Raw genomic sequence first — 18,421 nt, 5'->3', positions numbered from 1 at the left:
TAATGAGCTTGTAGCTCTGTTTCCCCACAGATAAGAACTGCTATAGAAAGTCTAACCCCCCCCCCCCACACACACACACACACCCTGGAGTTTTGCAAGCAGATGCTTAGCATTGACTCATATTTGCTAAGCTGGCTGAGCATCTTTATAAGATTCTTCCTCACGTCAACACTGTCACTGTCTTTTTATATTTTTACAGACCACCTCTGAACCCGGATCTGAATGTTGGATCAGGGAAAGCACTGTTTGCAAGGATGTTACTGACCTGGAGATGTATCACAGAATCAATGGAAGTCAGCAAGCGGCTCCAGCTAGAAATGCTTCAATCTGTTGCAAACACTCGCTGCCAAAACTTCCCACATAAATAACAGACGGAAGCACAAGGAAGTCTCTTGTGTTAAGATTTAATAATAACAACATTTCAAAAACAATGAGTGCATTGTACACAAGATCTTGTATTCAGTGCTTTTTATTGACCATTTGTTTTGCGAGCGTCAGTGTACTGAAGATCTAGGGAGTGGTAAGTGGATAAAAAACCCAGCAGGGACATTTCTCCAAGGAGGGCAGGAGAGGAGAAGGGCAGCAGGAGGTTCAGAATCGAACAAACGTGGCATCAATCTGCCGGACAGACGGGAGGGCCAACATGATTTTGCGCCGGTACTGGGGATCCTTCTGCAAGGGGTTTCGCTCCAGATATACAGTTTCCAAGTTCTTGGCTCCTTTCAGCTCATCCAGGTCACTCCAGCTCTCGATGAGATTATCATTCATCTGCAGAGCACATATACACACACTCACACAAACAAATACTTCCAGCAAAGTCTGGTCAGCAAGAACCTAGCCGGACTAATGCTGCTCATGAGGAGTATTACCCAGTGGCAGTAACCTGTACGATCTTCAAATGCAGGTAAGAAGTCCCTGATTACATGATCCTTTTCCCTCTGGAACCCAAAATAATCTTTTCTGTTGCACACTCCAAGCCTTGCTAATCTTTACCAACTTCTGCACAGTCTTGGGCTGCCGGTCAAAYGCTCCACTCTACAGACAACATACCTGGTCTGACAGGTACACTTGAAAAGAGCCAGCAAGATGCTAGGACATTCTCTTTATACAGAGTGTCCCAGGCCATAAATTGTTCATTTAAGGGTTGGAAACACCTGTGCCAAGATTTTCTTCCATTGTGACATCTATCTTTACTTCCATGACTTGTCTTTGGGAATGTGAGCAAAGATCCAAAAGTGATCTGAAAGTGATTGTTTTCCCTCTCCTTTACATCATTTCCCCACAAAAATTGTTTCTGCAGTCCAGAGAAGGCACCAAGCTTCCTGATTCAGGTTCTCCTCACATCAGCATGGGAGCTGTCTCCTGGCTTGCTCTACAAAGAGATCGCCATGAAAGGGGCTGAACAGTTCAACTGCCCAGCAAGGAAGCAAAATGTGAGAGGTGGCCATGTGCTATCCAGCCTAGAGACCTCAGCCATCCTCTGCTCTTGGATGCAGAGGCAGTTACTACAAAGATACCACCTTAAAAATCAGTGCAGTGGCTCTGGCCTCCCTCAACAACTGTTCTTCCACACATCAGGCACCCATGGTAAATGGAAAACTTTGTGCACCCTGTTGGTTGTGCGGCAGATAAGTAGCTCTATTTTCTCAAGCTGCCTCCTTCTGTCTAGTTCTGTGAAAGAAAACTGCTCCATCACTGGGACTGCCAGTGTTCCAGCAAAAGACATTTTTTCAGTGAAGACCCTGGACTAATACTCTGAAGAAAATCCACTAGCTCTTCACTCTGCTATAGCTCATCCCAGCATTGCTTCARGCAAGTCACCTGACTGATGTCTGAATTCCTCCACTGAGACAACACTGGGAAAAATTTAGACGATTCCTGCAGTGCCTAGGATTTGGAATTCTGTTTCCTTGAGATGTTAAAGAACTTTGTTATGTGGTTGCACCTCTTCAGTCAGTGAAAACAAATGAATAGAAGCAACACTTGTCTATACCAAAGAAAGTTCTGCCTAGCTTTTTAATCAAGAAGAATACAAGTTTTTTAAGTGTTAAAGTGGAAAAAAAAAACCCAAACAAAAAGAACAGGAGAGCATTTTCTACGTCCAGCTGGGGAAAGGAGCTGGACACAGCTACCAGATCTTGGCCAACGCTCTGCTTTGGCAAAGTACTCTTTTAAAGCACTAGTGTTTTTGCAGAAGTAGTCCAATGAAGATAGGATCCTCCCTTTACCTTCTGCAAAGCAAATGGAAACAGCTGCACAGCTCCTTCTTGTATAAGCAGGACAGCAGCAGAGTTCAAAAAGGAAGATTATAGGAAGCTGCAAAGATTCACAACTGGTCCCACAGCAGCCACACCGCACTGTCTCAGGTCTACTGCCTGGCAGATGTCATGTTAAACAGGCTGCTCGGCTCCTGTTATATAAAGAGTTCCTTCCGGACCTTCCTTCCTTCCAAACGGTGTCAGGTAACACCACTAGCAGTCTGCTAAGCAGCACTCCAAGTTGTGAAAAATAGTCCAAGGAGCCTAGACACCAGGCTCTAGATAGATTTCATTTGCAACTGCTTTCTAGTTCTTCTATCACTGCCTTTGCCCAAAAGTRTAAATAACTGAAAGTCCAGATGACAAGCATTAAGCAGCACAACTCTCATTCTCAGCCCTGACCTGTAGGAGCTCTACAAGAGCTAAAGCATCTGTCAACTCATGAGGGTCTGTTATCTTTCCCCCAAACACTAGCAGCTCCCAAATACAGCAGGGTACTGATATTTCAGGAAGGGAGTCCCTATACATTTCCTGACTGGAGTTGTGAATAGCAAAGGGCTTAGCAGTTTAGGATGCCACAAGGAAACAGAACCAACCTTAAACAGACTTAGGAACTGAAGTAAACCAGAGATGGTTTTGTTTTCTTTGTATTTACAATGACCTGAACACATCAACTCTGCCCTAAATGTGCTCTGAACAGGCAGCGTGCTCTGGTGCGGTGCTGAGCCAGTATCAGCTTCTCCCATTTCACAGTCATGCTGACTTAAAGAAAGGGGAGATCTGCAAAAGTAGGACACAGTATGTTTTATAACCATTATAAGCAGGGCTTTATCAGGTACGGGTTGGAGGTAGGATCTATATTCTAGGTAGAGATAGGCCTGTTACTACTAATCAAAGCCCTGCAAAAACCTTGTTAGGCTTAACTTTTTCTCAGGGGAAGCAATCATACTCTTTCCATGCGGACTGGTAAGATCTTAAAGGCAGTCGTCAGAACACAAAGAGCTTACAAGAGCCCCAAGGGCCACTGTCCTCCAAGAAATAAACCACCCTCCCGTCGCTCCCCATCAGAGGGGTGCCTTTCGCCATAGCACAGACGTTTCAGGTACCAGCTCCGGCCTGCACTTACCCAGAATTCCTGCAGTTCTGTTAGGTGGCTGATATTTTCAATCTTTTTGATTCTATTGGATGCAATGTCCAGCATTGTAAGTTTGTTCTAGACAAGCAAACACAAGAACTTTAGACCAGATTTCCTTTCATCTTCTCTGTCCCACTTTTTTCAGGCCCAGAATTGAAAGTTATTAGAAGAAACGACACATTGTTGCCAGCTGTTTACATGCAGCACAAGGAGAGTTCCCACTGACTAAATATAGCAGGGAGACTGTTTTCAATTAAGCTGGTTACTGACCTCCCAGATGCCATGCAACACAAATGAAATTAATTACTGGCTGGCTGGCAATTGCTAACCAAATGGTCCTAAACCCTGCACTTTCCCAATAGTATGTTATGATTAGGAATCCATTAAAAATCAGATCAGAAGTGCCCTTTTGAGTGGCAGAGTTAAAAACAACCCACAAAGTCTTTGCAGTAGGAAGCTCAACAGATTAAAAAAAGCTTTTTTGCCTTGTACACAATCCACTGAGTTACAGATTTCTCTGCTCTCCTACAATGCCACCTACTGTTAAATGAGAACAAAAACACTACAGGCTTCTGTTTGAGCAATCCTCGTCGGAAATCTTAGAAAAGTATACTGATAAGAGGGCAAGCCAGATGCCTGCCTCTCTCACCTCTTGAGAAAGACGCCTAGTTAGTTAGTCCTGTCTGAAACACTGAAGCAGAGAGAGCCAGCAGCAGCTGCCAGTCTCTTCCCCTGCTGAAGATCAGCCAGGCTGTCTGATTAACCATATGCTCCGTACGTCCCTCCAGCCCACCCCAGATAACCATGAAAACTATTCTATTCCAGAAGATCTGGAAGGGCTTTACATATGCAAGATACTTTAACATAGCAAATACTTGGATCTCTGTGGTCTTTTCAAGAGGCTCACTAGCCCCCAACATGCAACTGGGGAAGCTGAGGAACAAACACTTCCAGGAAAGCCCAGCCCCCACGGGGAGCGCTTTAGGGCAACAATCCAGACACACTCTTAGCGAGCGCCGGTGGGAAGCTCACATTGTTCTCCAGTCCCTCGATGACTTCGATGCCATTGTGGCTGAGGTACAACTCACGCAAATTCACCAAGCTCTGCAGACCCTCAATCTTGGTCAGACGGTTGCTCTGAAATTGTAACAGCAGTTTAAGTCCACTATAAACAGATCAAACCCCAAGTGAATTACTGAGAAAAAGCATTTCTCTGAAGTATAACTGGGAAGGGGAAATGGCCTGCTGGTGTTTGGGGAGAGAGGAGGTAGCATAGCCCACACAGATCTAGCATGCTCAGTTTGTTTGATCTCTGTACTACCAACTCACAAGAAGTTCCGGGAAAGCCAAAGTCTTCAAGTTTGGAAGAATGTGACTCTGACCTTTCCACCAAAGCTGCAGCCTGGAAGTTTTCCATTTGGTCTATTTAGAAACAACAGGCTTATAAATTACAACATTTGTTTTGGAGTTCTTTTTAATGGAATGGTCAGAAGGGAAGCTGCATCACTTATAAGCACGAGCCCAATACTTTTTGCGATGTATAATTCTGTATATCATACAGAATAAAATGTTTACTGAGGGTGCAACATGTGGAAAGCATAACTTTCTTACCAACAGTTGTAAGAAATATTAGAATGCACTAGGGCTGTCATACAGAGGAGAGGGGCATACAAGGAAAGAAGTTATTTGAGAATCTTTTATCCCACCCTTTAAAAGGGGATAAACTTTCCCTAAGCTTATTAAGGACAGATCTCACTCAGCACAGGCTTGTTCAAACACCTTCCTTTTTCAAGAAGGAGGCAGCAACATTAAGCCCACTGCCGTTATAAGGACTTCCCTGTCATAACTCATTTAATGCTACTGTAATACATTGGAAAACAGTATTTCAGGAAAGAACTGGAATGGACATTCATTTCCTGTCCCTTCTCACATAAAATCAGACATTTGTTTTGCTCATTTTATCAGTGTCTATCAGTGTCATTTAGTATCAAAAGATGTGAAAAGACAGCACAGAGAATGCCACACTCTTTCTTCAGGTAAAGGAGTTTGACTCAAACACTGAAGACCTAGTGATTCAGAAGAGCTTCATCTTAAATTACAAGGTGGTTCCCGTATCCCTTCAAGATATAAGAGTTCAAAGTAGAATCGATACCTGTATACTGAGCACAGACAAGTTTGTTAGCGCATCCAAGTTCTGGAGTTTGGTGATTTTATTCTTTCCAAGAAACAGACTGTCAAGATTAGTCAAGGTGTCAATGTTTTCAATTGCCTGTGAAATGACCAAAAGAGACAGTGTTATTGCTGTGACATGAAATCCAACCTACAGATGACCAAGTCTAAGAGAGGCATTTTAAGATGGCAGAAGCATAGACATCCTTCTTAAGATGTCTTGGTTCTTGCAAACAGTCTGTTATCCTGATCTGCATGGTTCTAAAACTTACACTATATAATCAAGATGTTCTCCAGCTTGGATTGTACAGGCAGCCTTAGACGTTAAGTGCACCTTACATCCTCACAGTGCATCAAAAAATAAAGATACTTGGACAGAAATCCACATTACTAGCAATTACTGAAGAAGCACATCAGGAGCAGAGAGAGGACCATCATCTCATTTCACTCAGTGATCTGAATACATCTAGAACACGTGCTCTCTAAGTGTCAGAATTTCAGAAGAGGAAACACGAACTATCTGGACTGCAATGAGAAGAAAAAGAAAGCATTTCCAAGTGGAGGATGACAACTAAGAGCACATTACAACCCTGACCCGTGTAGCTGCACTCCTGAAAAAACACAAGCCTGCCAATTCCACAACATAAAGCATGCACAAGGTAGAGCCCAAGAGCAGAGCAAGTGCGGGGCTTTGTGCAGCGACAGCTGGCTCGTGGCACTATTGCTCACTGACTTTCATCAGGGGTCATGTCACCTTGTCCTGGCTGTTGTCTCCACTATCCAGGCAGCAAGAGCAGAGAATGAAGAGGCTCAGAGTGTGCTGGACATGACATTCTCAGGGACATCAGGTGTATCCAGAGCAGGGGATATTCGTTTGTGAAACAAGAAAATCTGTTACTAGTGAATGGAAGGAGCATCTGGGAGGAGAAAATAAAATTCCCAAATTTAGTCCTGACCATCAATGCTCATAACTCAGAGGCAAGCTGTTTAGCTTCTCTGCACATCAGTTTCTGTGCCATAGCAAGGTTAACTGTCTCATGGGTGTACCTAAAGGTAAGGATGATACACACGTTAAACATACATGCTACTAGCACAACATACACACTACACCAACCTAAGCCCTGAGCTCAGCCTTCAGTGGGAGGCAATAAGAATCTCTGTGAGGTGTCAGAAGAGCCACATCCTTTACTTACACTGGAAGGGGCAAAAGAAAGCACGAATAAAAGAGAGGAAAATATAAGGGGAAAAAGAGGGAGAGGGGCTTAGAAAAGACTCCTGCAAACAGAAGGAAAGAAAACACCGTGGATTTTTGCAGGGGACAGCCTCCTTTAACTCAAATGCAAAGAACTGCTGGAAGAGAAGAGAATTTTAAACAGGGACTTCAGCTCACAGAAAAACAGTAATAGATACGCACACGGCTGTGCATCTGTGCTCAAGTACCTTTTGACTGTTCAGTTTTTCCATACTCTTCTTGCCTGGCAAAGAGTTTCAGAGGGTAGTAGTGTTAATGAGACAGGCCACGAAGTCCAGACAACGTCTTTGCACACGCGTGTGCATGTGCACACACATGTGTGGGGGATAGAAGATGGACACAAACACACACACTACATGTGTATGTGTTTGTGTACACACATGTACAGGGGACAGAAGAGGAAGATGGACAGAAACACACACACACTACATATTATAGATGCACTTTGGAAAGGAAAGAACTTTTCAACATCTATCCCAGAATTGCCAACAGATTCAACATAAGCCGTTTATCAGCACATACTGGGATTCGCACTCTTTCTAGCCTGTGGAACTACCCCTGTTTTGGCCTTGAAAGAAGGTAGATTTGTTTCTCAGTGGAGCTCCTCCAGTCCTGGCAGTAGGGAAGAAATGCTTGCGGTTCTGAGGATGTCGAGAAGAATTAACCTTGGGGGGAGGGGGGGGGCGCACTAATTAAAGCTACAAAGAAGCCACACTTAAGTGAGAGCGTGAAACAGATAGATGTGAGGAAAAGAATTAGGACAGCAAATAAAGAAACGCTTGCCTCAGCCCAATTTTGCAAAAAAAAAAAAAAAAAAAAAAAAGGCATGAAAATGCATCAGCTCAGACATAAAATTCTGCTTCCCCAGCATTAGCATAATAAAGACAGAACTATGAGTGTTTAGTAAGTCACGACTGACTCCAGGCTAAAAGCATGCTGGAAGATTAGAGTTTTACAGCAAAGCGACTAAGACAACATTACTGCAATAACGCTGATGCGCAGGAGATTAGTATATGAGGCGCTCCTGTGCCGAGAACACTGCCTGAGCAGATAGTGCGTAGGTTATTACCCAGCAGAGTTAAGGACGGGCCCAGCTGCAAAAAGCAGGGCATGTAGCTGGGTTACCCTTCCAACAGGAAAATATCAAAAGAGTTCTAGCTGCCCCCAAACAACAGGAGTTGCATTTCTTTGGGGGTTTGTTTGTTTTTACATACACCGGCTCAACACTGAGAAAATATATGTAAAAATAATCAAGTTGCTCCAAAGATATTCTTTGGCTTGACAACAAGGGAGGCAATGAACTGCCTAAATATCAACACAGAAATGTAGGTGAATCTTTTTTTTTTTTTTTTGCACAAGGTAGTGATTCTTAAATACGGAATAAAGTTCAAGTTTTGTCTAACACAGCTTTCAAAATATAAGAAGCAGTAGCCTGTTGGGTTCCTGCCTAAGGAAACTGCATCTCTCTCTCTTGATCTCTCTAGGTCATGTTCCCGCAGCCTATGCAAACTACAAGGTTCCTAATCACTCCTCTGGCTGATGTTCTCTCACTCTAGATTTATTCCCTTAAGTCATTTCATTTCAAAGTAATAATTCCTTCAGCTGGAAGAGAAATGGATTCAACTCAGTATTAGGAGCAAGATAAACTCTAGCCACTCTACAAAAGCAGCAAACATTTCTGCCTTAATATAGAGAAAGACTGTTATAGTTGCTGAAGCAAGGCTGTTATAGTAGCTGAAGCTTCTTTCTTTTCTAGGAAGAGAAGTGTGCTTCCATGGGCCTTACAATACAGAAGACAAATAGATATTTTCCTAGTTTGCTCTTTCAGCACAACAAGCAATTTTCCAAAAAATGAGACTGCAACTGAAGAATGTCAACTTGGATAATTTTCAGATTGGAACACACTCATTTGTTAGAAGTATTTCTTTTAAGTGAATATAAATGAAAGGGTTTCTTAAAAATAATCGTTTACTTTGCATGCTGCAAGACTTTTGCATTGTTTGTTTCACCAATTCTCTTATGAATTAGGGAAAATGCAGAAAAGCATACCTYATTGACAGGAGGAAGAGTACCTAGAACTGCTTCCCTTTTTAAGTGGGCCAGGTTTCAAATCAACACAATCGGAAAGGCYGTAAATTATACTGTAAAAAAACCGACTGGGTACTCAGCAGTGCAGTATCAGGTTTGTGAGGCATTTCASAGTGAAGCCTCAGGATAATTTTTTTCTTGATTGAGACTGACTGAACTAGCAAGTTATCAATTATACATACAAATCTGAAACCAGAATTAAATTTGAATTTAATAGGTTTTATAAAACAGAAGCAGGCAGAGTGCCAGCCTGTAGGAAGGTAAGAGAAAACAAGGTTTGGCTCTCTATCAGGAGGAAACTCATCTGCAAAAGGCAACACACAGGAGTTGCATGAGGTCATTAAAGAGAAATTCATAAACAGTAATTCAGTAGCCAGGCACTAAACGCATACATAATTGGAGGATTCAGCATGCACAGCAATAAGCAATTACACATTAAATGACTAGAACAATCAAAAGCGCAAAACTGCAAGTGAAAGTCAATGCAGTGCACTTTCAGAAAGGGCTAACCCCGAGCCAAAGAGCACAAAACTCTTCAGCTAACGTCTTGTATAGTGAACCTACCCGGATTCGATTSGATCCCAACTCTAACATCTGTAACTCCTGTAAGTCACTTAAATTCTCAATTTTGCTGATTTTGTTGTTGACGAGGAAGAGTTTTTTAAGCTGAGTAAGCCGATCTAGTCCTTCAATTTGTCGCAGAACATTAAATGAGATGTCCAGGATCCTGAGAAGAAACAAAATAAAGGTCTCTTCAGTCCAGGAGGAAGAGATGATTTTGGGAGAGGCACTTGTAAATTGGTGGGGAACCTCACTATCTGCAGAGATCAAGCACTTTGCTAGCCCTTGAAGCTAGAGTCAAAGTGGCGTTTCTTTTACTATAAATGACAACAAATATAGCCTTCAAAATATTTCTGCGGCATGTCAGGGGAGAACAAACAGAAAACCCACTGTCACATGCAAAAGAAAACCATCATTATGCCCAGCTATGGAGCTGCCACTGTGGGAGGAAGCCAATCTTCATATTCTTGGGAAAAGCGTGCATCCAGAAGATCTGCCTCTAACAGGACAAGGCCCAGGCCTCCCACAACCATGAAGCAGTTACAACTGTGGGAAGCAGGTCAGTCCTCCCTCATTCTCAGCGGAAACAATTTTATGTTTCTTCAGACAAGTGCTTGTAACCGGGAAAAGCACAACTCCTTGCATGCTTTTCTTTGCTGAGTCAGAACAGTACTTCCAAACAAACAAAAACTAATTGCATCTGAAATGCCTTGTCATTTCCTGCAGGAATAAAAAAACCTAGTACTGACAGCAAGAGCTCTGTGTAACAAGGGGCGGCTGAACTCATCTGCACCAGAGTAGAAAATCACAGCAAYCACCTATCACTCCAGCTGCCTTACACAGAGCACATTTCGTTTTTGGCTGGCTGGCTGTCCCTAATGAGCTCCAGGATAATGAAACTAGTTTATCGCACGAGTCAAATCCCCATGGACAACAGACATTGTCCTTCACAGAGCACTCAAACGAATCTCAAAAAAAGGTCTGTGTGATAAAGCCAGGAGTAAGTACAGCATGAGTAATTCAGGCAGTGACAAACAACCCTCAGCCCAAGCCCAATGATTACTCTCGACTCACTCAAGTTCTGCTAGAGCCTCCAAGTTCTCGATCTTCCGAATCTGATTATCATAGAGATCCAGCTCCCGCAAGGTCTGCAATTGCTCCAGGTTCTCAATGCGCTTAACCAAATTCTGACGCAGACACAGAGTCTAATAGTTGGGGAAAAGTTTAAAAACAAACAGGAAAATGGATAAGAATGACAGCACACACTGCCCTTTGGAATACAGACAATAAGCTTTCTGGTTTATCCATGAAGTTGTTGTCAGGGTTTTCTGTTTGTTTGTTTTTACACAATCTTTTCTTGTTTTATTCCTACTCTATCAAAGGAAAAATTCTTACATTAAGTTGGTCAAACACTAACAGGGGCCCAGAGAAATTGTGGAGTCTCCATTTTTGGAAGTAAAGCTTGACTGGACAAGGCCCTCAGCAACATGCTCTAACCGGATGTGCTTTGAACAGGGGTTGACTAAAGATCTCCAGAGGTCCTTTCTAATCCAAATTATTCTACGTTAAGCCAGCTGTACACATGCAGAATGCATCTCTTAGGATGAGCCCTGCTGCCTCATCTCATCCTCTTCCAACACCAGCTTCTGAAACCCCAGGATTTTGACTACTACTTGACAAATGGGTAAACACTACCTTCTTCAGTCATATACAAAGTGAACTCATTAGGATCTCAGTCAAAAGGAGACCCTGTACTGATTTTCTTATAGGTCAGTTTAGCAAAGTCTCCAGCTCCAAGAGACATTCTTTATTCCTTAGGACTTACCTTCACTTTCTTGAGCACCTCGAATCCTTCTATCTTCCCAATTCGGAAATGATTCAAGTCAACATCCTGAAAGAGAAATGGAGGTCAGAGGGATTCAGCAGCTGTTCCAGAATAGTCTTCAAAGACCAACCTGGCACCTTGTTCTAATGAAAATTATAGGCTTACAAACCATGTAGTTCATTAAAGCTGCCCTTCAAAGGGCTCGTAAAGATTTGGTTTGGCAGATGATTTTATCATCACAGGTTAAGCTCGTGGCCTTAGCTTCTCAACTGCAAACACCCTATCTGTGAAAGCCACAGAATGAGACCCTTTCATGAATATGAGTTTTGTTTCAACAAAAGAAATCTTTGGGGATAAATTCTGAATTTACTTAGAAAGACAAATTCTATGTCCAGAAGGAATAAGGTACTGCATAAAATTCTCAAACCTGCTTTGCCAGGGCTTAACTGGGACAAATTTTGCTATTTCCAGCTCCAGGCCTCAGATCAACAGGGACCACTGACAGTTTTGTGAATATAACTCTGCATCAACTGATGCACATCTGTACTGTCCAGCCCCAGATATTCTGGTGTTGCAAGCCAGCCAAGAAAAGAGAACTAATGCACCTCACCACCCAAGCTCAGCAACCCACCAGCTGACAGGCTCAGGCAGCTGCCTACACCAAGGCGTAAGGCCGGTAACTGGCTGTGCCTGTTATGAATCACGGGTCTTTCAGCAGCAACCAGCTCATTAAAGATATTCACACAAAAGCTTGTATCACACCACTGATGCTTGCAGCATGCCCCCATTTTCAGTGCCTCCATGCTTATTCTAAAGTTCAAAATGACTAACGAAAGGTTTCAGCTGCTGGATAAGAATAAAACACCTTTACTTCTTGTCTAAAAGCTCTGAGCCAATTCTGGTGAGGATCAGGATAGCCAGTACCTTCAGAAGAACTGCACCTTTTAACCRGGTTTCATACTTTCCTTTGCCTACCTTTCCTTCATATTGTGTTAAACCCTTACGAGCAAAAATCTATCTCACCTCAGCTTCTGGGTCCAGGCTAATCGTCTCCATGTCCACTGGCGTCTCTGCTTCTCCTGCAGCAGAAGCAAATACATTATAAACTTGTGCTCCATGATAGCTAATGGTGAGATTACAACGGCTAGCAATTGGACAGAAAAAGGAAGCAAATGCTCTTCAGAAGAAATAACACATGAGATGCACAGTTGAGGCAGGTGAAGTGTTTTTTTAATGCAGCAGACTATCTGGCTCTCATCATTGACATCTAGTCATGAACAAAAGCTTCCTCAACAACAGGATTTCGTGCCTAGACACAAAGCACAGAAAGAACAGCAATTCACTCACCCCGCGTGTAGGACGGGTAAATAATGCTGGCTTAAGACTGATTTTTGGCAAGATTCCTTTTCCTGCCTCCCTTACCATCCCACCATCATCCCTCTGAAGATTTACCATCCAAAGTGTTTCTTCTCATCAATCTGATGCAGTGCTACCAAGAACGAACCTAGCACACCTATACCGTCTAGAGCAGCACCAAGTATGATCAAGCACCATAACAATCCCACCCTTGAGCTTTTCATTCATTAATATCACCCGTTTACATCACTGTTGTGCAAACTTCTGCCTGGATCTCCCTTTTTTGTTTATTAAATGAACTCACTAATATGCTAGAAAACACTGTTTATCACACCGCATACATTTTCTTGGGAAATGCTTTTACAGCTCTGGAAAGCGGCCCAACATTTGCTGTGCTTCTAGCACAGCACAAGAGGGAGTGGAGTTTAGTGGATAAATTCATGTTGAATAATTCATGCTGAATAATTCATGCCCGATTCCCATTTGTTGAAGATGGTGTGCTGGTTGCATGAATTTCAGAAGGAAAGTCTAATTAGACTTTGCAAGACCAACATACAACATGCAGCCTGTTTCCACTTCCTATGCATAGCCTCCGCATGTACCGCTGAGGGAACACTGCAAGAATCTTTAGTCACAGTCCTAAGTACAAAGACTGTGAATTAACTCCTGCATTACTACATGCTAGCTCATTCCATTAACCCGGAAATAATGACTATTTTTATAGCCCAGCATGGCTACAAGACCACATAAATGCCAAATATCTCCTACGCTTAACAAGTGCTTTTCCTCCAGATGCTTGGCATTTTCCATAGCATAGCAGGGCTTAACAGTTTCGGTTGCTCCGCAGAGTCATTTGCCTTGCTATATTTGGGCTACTGCTCTTGCCTGGGCATTCAAACAGGGAAGAGCCCTAACTGAACTGACTCATGGAATTTAAGCGTGAAACGCAATCCTTTGTCCTCGTCTTTTAATGCTGTATATAGCGTAAACTAACAGGAAGCATAATTCATATTCTGAGGATGTGAAACAAGCTGGTGGGTGTGGTGCACACCACCAAAACTGACATGAATATGTATGCCTATCAGCATTTTAGCTTCTCTTTTCCCTATTATTCTTCCAGATCAGGAGTGATGCACTTCAGCAGAGGAGCGGGATATACTGCTCCGCTGCTACCAAAGCTGCACCTGTTCGACCTATTCCTAGGGTGCAAGATGCTGCTAACAGAGCGCTCCAAGACAAACAAGCAGCCTAGCTGAATTTACGGCCAACAGGAATACAGTCCAAGCTTAGAACAAGAGCTGAGATATCACATTAAAACAAAACAAAAAAATCCCCTTGTATTAAGTTGCACTAGCAGTAAGTTACAGTGTTCATGGTAAAGGAACTTCTCCCTTTGAGACCTGTAAGTTGTTCAACAGTAAAGCCAGTAATGCACTTAGTAGATAATTTGGTCAAAAACCTTATTCTTCAAACTTTTTTGGATGACAAGCTTCTCTCCAAAATTACATATTTCTCAGTCCACTACAGACTACTCGTACGCATTTGGCTTTGGCAGTATGTTAAATACATTATGCTAGGATCTGCTGACGAATAGCTCAGCGTGAGAGAACTTCAGAAACACAAGTAAAATACCACCTCCTCCTCGTATTTTCACCTTTTGATATTGAGTGACTGGACCCACAGTCTGGACTAAAGGTGATGTAGYCCAGACTCAACTAGAAAGAAAAAGCCCATTACCAGTTTCTAGAGAGATTTTTCATAACAATGATCTACAGCCACTGCTTTCCTCAAACACTTGGGTATATGCRGTGCTGTCACTCTGCATTTGGGTAGAGAATTTACTGGCACAAAACGCCCATCTGGCTTTATAACTCAAGTCAAGTTACCTGTGGCATCTCAAGGAGCAATAAAACTCTGCATCACAAGAACACTTGAGCTGCTTATGCCGTGTTTCACACACAACCTTTGAAGGAGTAAACAGTGCAGATACAATGCAAGAAAGGAGTTCTCTGCTAGCAAAGCTGAACTGTCCTACATACCTTAAGCATACTCCTAAAAGCAACTTGTTTTTTGTAAAAGATCAAAAGTTGGCAGTATAAAAAAATCCAATTAAAAGTGTATTTTTTTTTAAATCAAGTACATTAAAAAAAAAAAACAAGCAGCTACACCCTCATTCCCTCCTCCTTCATACAAGTCCCCACTCTAGTTCTTACTATGAAGGAACTGATAGTCTCTGAAGGACTATTATGGGATAGAAGACCTCCACTGCCTCCAGAAAACTCCCAGCAAATCCCCAAAGATCTAAAAAGCTACCATAGCAAAGGCAAGACAAATAAAACTTATCTGACTTTTAAGAACAGCAGTCTTCTAACAAGACTGGTATCTCAGCAATAGTTCTGGCAGAGTCAGTGTGGGCAAGAAGCACACAACTCCAGAGGTGCAAAACCAAAGCCCCAGTGCTTCCTAATAGTCAGAGTCACATAGCAAACATATATACGTTGAATTCACAACAATAAAAGCAATTTAAACCTAAACACGAAGGCAATAATGTTTCTGCAATGAAGCTGATTTTCATAAACTTTAGGTACAGTATATAAAATCCTCTCCACCTAACAGTCTGACCAGTGAGATTTGTACACTTATAACACAGATAAATCAATATTGGTACAAAAACATCAATGTACATTTTTACTCTAAAGAACAGATAAGCAAAAAATGGTTCTAGTGGATTTACTGACCATGAATTGTCAGACAGAAATTGTTTCAGTTATGAACCAAGTGAATACAAAACACAAAGAACCCTAAACTGACCCTTCTACAGACATTTCTACAAACAAAAGTGCAGTTTCACTTGCGAGCATTCAAGTAGGCAAAAAATTTTTAATGTCCACAATTTTTAATGTAGCAGGGTTTCTCAAAGGGGAAAAAACATTACTCCAGCTGTGAAGCTACTTAACTGAGTTTTTATGCAACGGATGCCTGTAAGCTACACAGCTTTGCAGATGCAGGGAAAGGCTACATCTGGGAAACCTGAGTTCTGCAATACGGAACAGTAGCTACGGAGTTATGTAATTCCACAGTACCACAAGCATTGATGCAAYCAAAAGCCTAACTGCACTTTTTAACTGCATATGCATGAAAATTATTATATATAGCTAAGTTATAAGCTTCCTAAACAGAGCTGCTATTCCTCAGAGAATTAGCTGAATGAAAAATTTGAAATTGCAGCTGCTTGAGTTCTCTCTATTTATGTTCTTCTGTGGAAAGGGTGGAAAACTGCTCATTTTCCTTCAACTGGGCAACTCAAAAGCTGGCTACCAAAACTAACTCAAATGTTCCAAAATTATTTCCCCTGCTTGGTCTCTGTTCTAGTTGATGTTCCCTGAATCCTACCAGTTTGGAAGAAGAAGAAATGACAACAAAGTCATTAAATTAAATAGTTCCCAATATAATCCACCCACCAAATCTGAATTCTCTTCCTGCTTCAATTTGTAATGAAAATACGCCATTTGAAGTCTCCCCTTTAATATTATAATTCTCAGAGGAAACAACATACAAAATATAGCTTTAAATGCACAGCTAAACTATGTTAGCTGAATGAACACTCAAAATGCTCTGTGTGTGCAAAAGAAAACAATGAACRACTGATCTGCTTGGTTTTGCTGGCCATATAGTACTTGGGCTCTACAATTTGGAAGATGTGCTCATGCGCTTTCACAGACATCATCACTATTTTGCGATTAATCATAGAAAACTATATGTTAACAGTGAATTATAGCTAGATAGAGATCATTTAAGTAGAAAATGAGAGTTCAAATTCTCACAATAATTTACTCGTTTGGAAAATATTTTTGCAAATTCCAAGGGACATGGTTAAGAGAGATCTGTAAAAGAGGAACAGTCAAAAAGATTAAAATGCAGCAGAAAAAATTGCTGTATTATTTCACTTTCACTTCCAGACCAATAGTTACTTGAACATGTGCATCAGAAGGATGCTATTACATCTCGATTTATTAGCTAGACCTAATTCTACACATATTAGGGATTTAACTCTTTTTAGTCCAACACCCACCAACCAGCACCAGAAGTTTAGATAATGTTGCTAAATGGGGTCTTCAGAGATGGATTTGCTTTGATAAAGCCTAAGCAAGAAAGGTTTGTTTTTCAGTAACTATCAAACATGCAAAAGCTTAAAAAAAGCCTGTCAAAATTTCTACCACGCTATAGTAATATAAACAGCAAAAATAGCAGTAAGAGTTCCAAATGAAGAGGATTCAAACATATAGATGCAAGTATTTTGATACATCTTAAAATTTTTAAATGTCTTAAAAAAATAAACAAAAAAAATGAAAGCTTCCTTCGCTCTATCTAGAAATAGTCTCCTTTGCCTTCCAAACAAATCTGGCAATTTAAAAGTAAATAACTACATACACTAAAGCAGAGATATAAAGAGCCGTTTCTGTTTGTTTCTAATGAACATTTGCAGCATCTTTCTAGAGAAAGATGCTACCACCTTTCCACAAAAGGAGTATTAACAAAGATATTTCACATTTTGATCTTAAAAATTTCAGAGAGAAGTGTGGTTCCACATATGGGTAAATTAAAAAAATAATAATAGAAAAAAAAACATCCAACCAAAGGTCTAATGCCAACAGTTCCATAAAAGGAAGGCAGCTTTGTTCCACCAATGACTACCTTAGGGAAGATTCGTGTAGTTAACAACACACATATCACATATAGCTATGAAAAACACACACGACTGATGCACAGATACTGCTGTAAGTAAGACCACCCTTCCTAGGGTGATCAGTTAGATTGGCTGGGTACCTGTGGAGTTCTCGCCATTCTGCTCATCTCTCAGGCTCTGCTGACTGAGGTCTGTTACTAAGCAAGCTGCTTGCTTCTTCCCTTCTTCATCTCCTGACTCCTCCGATTCAATCCGCTTATCAACTGCGTAAGATACATAACAGCAGATTTAGGCTACTTTTGTGAGAGGGGCAGAGAAGCAGCAAGCAGATATAATAACCAGGACTCACATACACCACTATGCAGTTAGTAGAAATCCTAAGTTAACTAAATTAAAGGTTTAGTCTTAAATAAAAGGCCTCTTACCCCTTGTTTCTAGTTTGATTTTGGATGCACTTTTTCCTCCCTTCAGATCTTCCTAAAACCAACAATCTGGGAAGAAGACTGGAGGAAAAAGGAAATTTCTTAGATCAAAGGAGTGCAAATCCAAAGATTACGGAGATGGAATTATATTTATTACATTTAAAGAGATTTGAGAAAAAAAAATCAGTATCTCGCACAACACTACCAATGACATGAAGTAGTAAAGGCTTCAAAAAAAAATCCCTGCAGATAAAGCAACCGTCTCCCCGGCGTGATCGCTCCATCATTTCCCCGGCCACGACTCCGGCGACCACCCTGGCCCTGGGGAGCTGAGGCTCTTCGCTCTGCGCAGCGCACAGGCACCCTCAGCATTCCCACTCCCCTCACAGGGCGACCGAGGAGAGGCAGCGCCATGCCAGGGTGCCGCTTGTTATTATCGTCGTTTTTTAGGTCATCTCCACAAACCCGCTTCTGCCACCTCCCGCGCGTGGAGCCCCAAGGGGGGCATCACGCCGTGCCCCAAACAGCACCCCCGCCCCGGGCGGGCGGCCCTCCCCGGCCCGGAGGCCCCCGGCTCCAGCGGGCAGCCGCCCCCGGGGACAAACACCGCCGTCCCCCCCACCGCGGAGGGCCCGGCAGCCGCCCCGCCGAGCGACAGCGGCCGAGCC

The 18,421-nt window shown here is 42.2% G+C and overlaps 1 protein-coding gene across 2 annotated transcripts in view; it reads right to left on the bottom strand.

Annotated features, from left to right (window-relative positions):
- Positions 1-388: 388 nt before the first annotated feature.
- The window catches only part of PPP1R7 (protein phosphatase 1 regulatory subunit 7), an 18,210-nt gene continuing 177 nt past the window's right edge, over positions 389-18,421 (bottom strand). The window contains exons 2-11 of one of the 2 annotated variants that reach the window (XM_026077370.1): positions 18,032-18,040; positions 17,472-17,595; positions 12,312-12,367; positions 11,289-11,354; positions 10,538-10,668; positions 9,467-9,629; positions 5,546-5,662; positions 4,426-4,530; positions 3,385-3,471; positions 389-768 (exon numbers count right to left, since the gene is read on the bottom strand). In XM_026077370.1, the coding sequence (XP_025933155.1) occupies positions 592-768; positions 3,385-3,471; positions 4,426-4,530; positions 5,546-5,662; positions 9,467-9,629; positions 10,538-10,668; positions 11,289-11,354; positions 12,312-12,367; positions 17,472-17,595; positions 18,032-18,040 (1,035 nt within the window). In that variant the 3' untranslated portion in view covers positions 389-591. The remainder of the gene's footprint in view (positions 769-3,384; positions 3,472-4,425; positions 4,531-5,545; positions 5,663-9,466; positions 9,630-10,537; positions 10,669-11,288; positions 11,355-12,311; positions 12,368-17,471; positions 17,596-18,031; positions 18,041-18,421) is intronic. The other variant, XM_026077371.1, reaches the window with a different exon arrangement.

Source organism: Apteryx rowi, unplaced genomic scaffold, assembly GCF_003343035.1.
Source record: "Apteryx rowi isolate R43461 unplaced genomic scaffold, aptRow1 scaffold_450, whole genome shotgun sequence".
NCBI classification, from domain to species: domain Eukaryota; kingdom Metazoa; phylum Chordata; class Aves; order Apterygiformes; family Apterygidae; genus Apteryx; species Apteryx rowi.
This window is presented reverse-complemented; position numbering and strand designations above follow the sequence as displayed.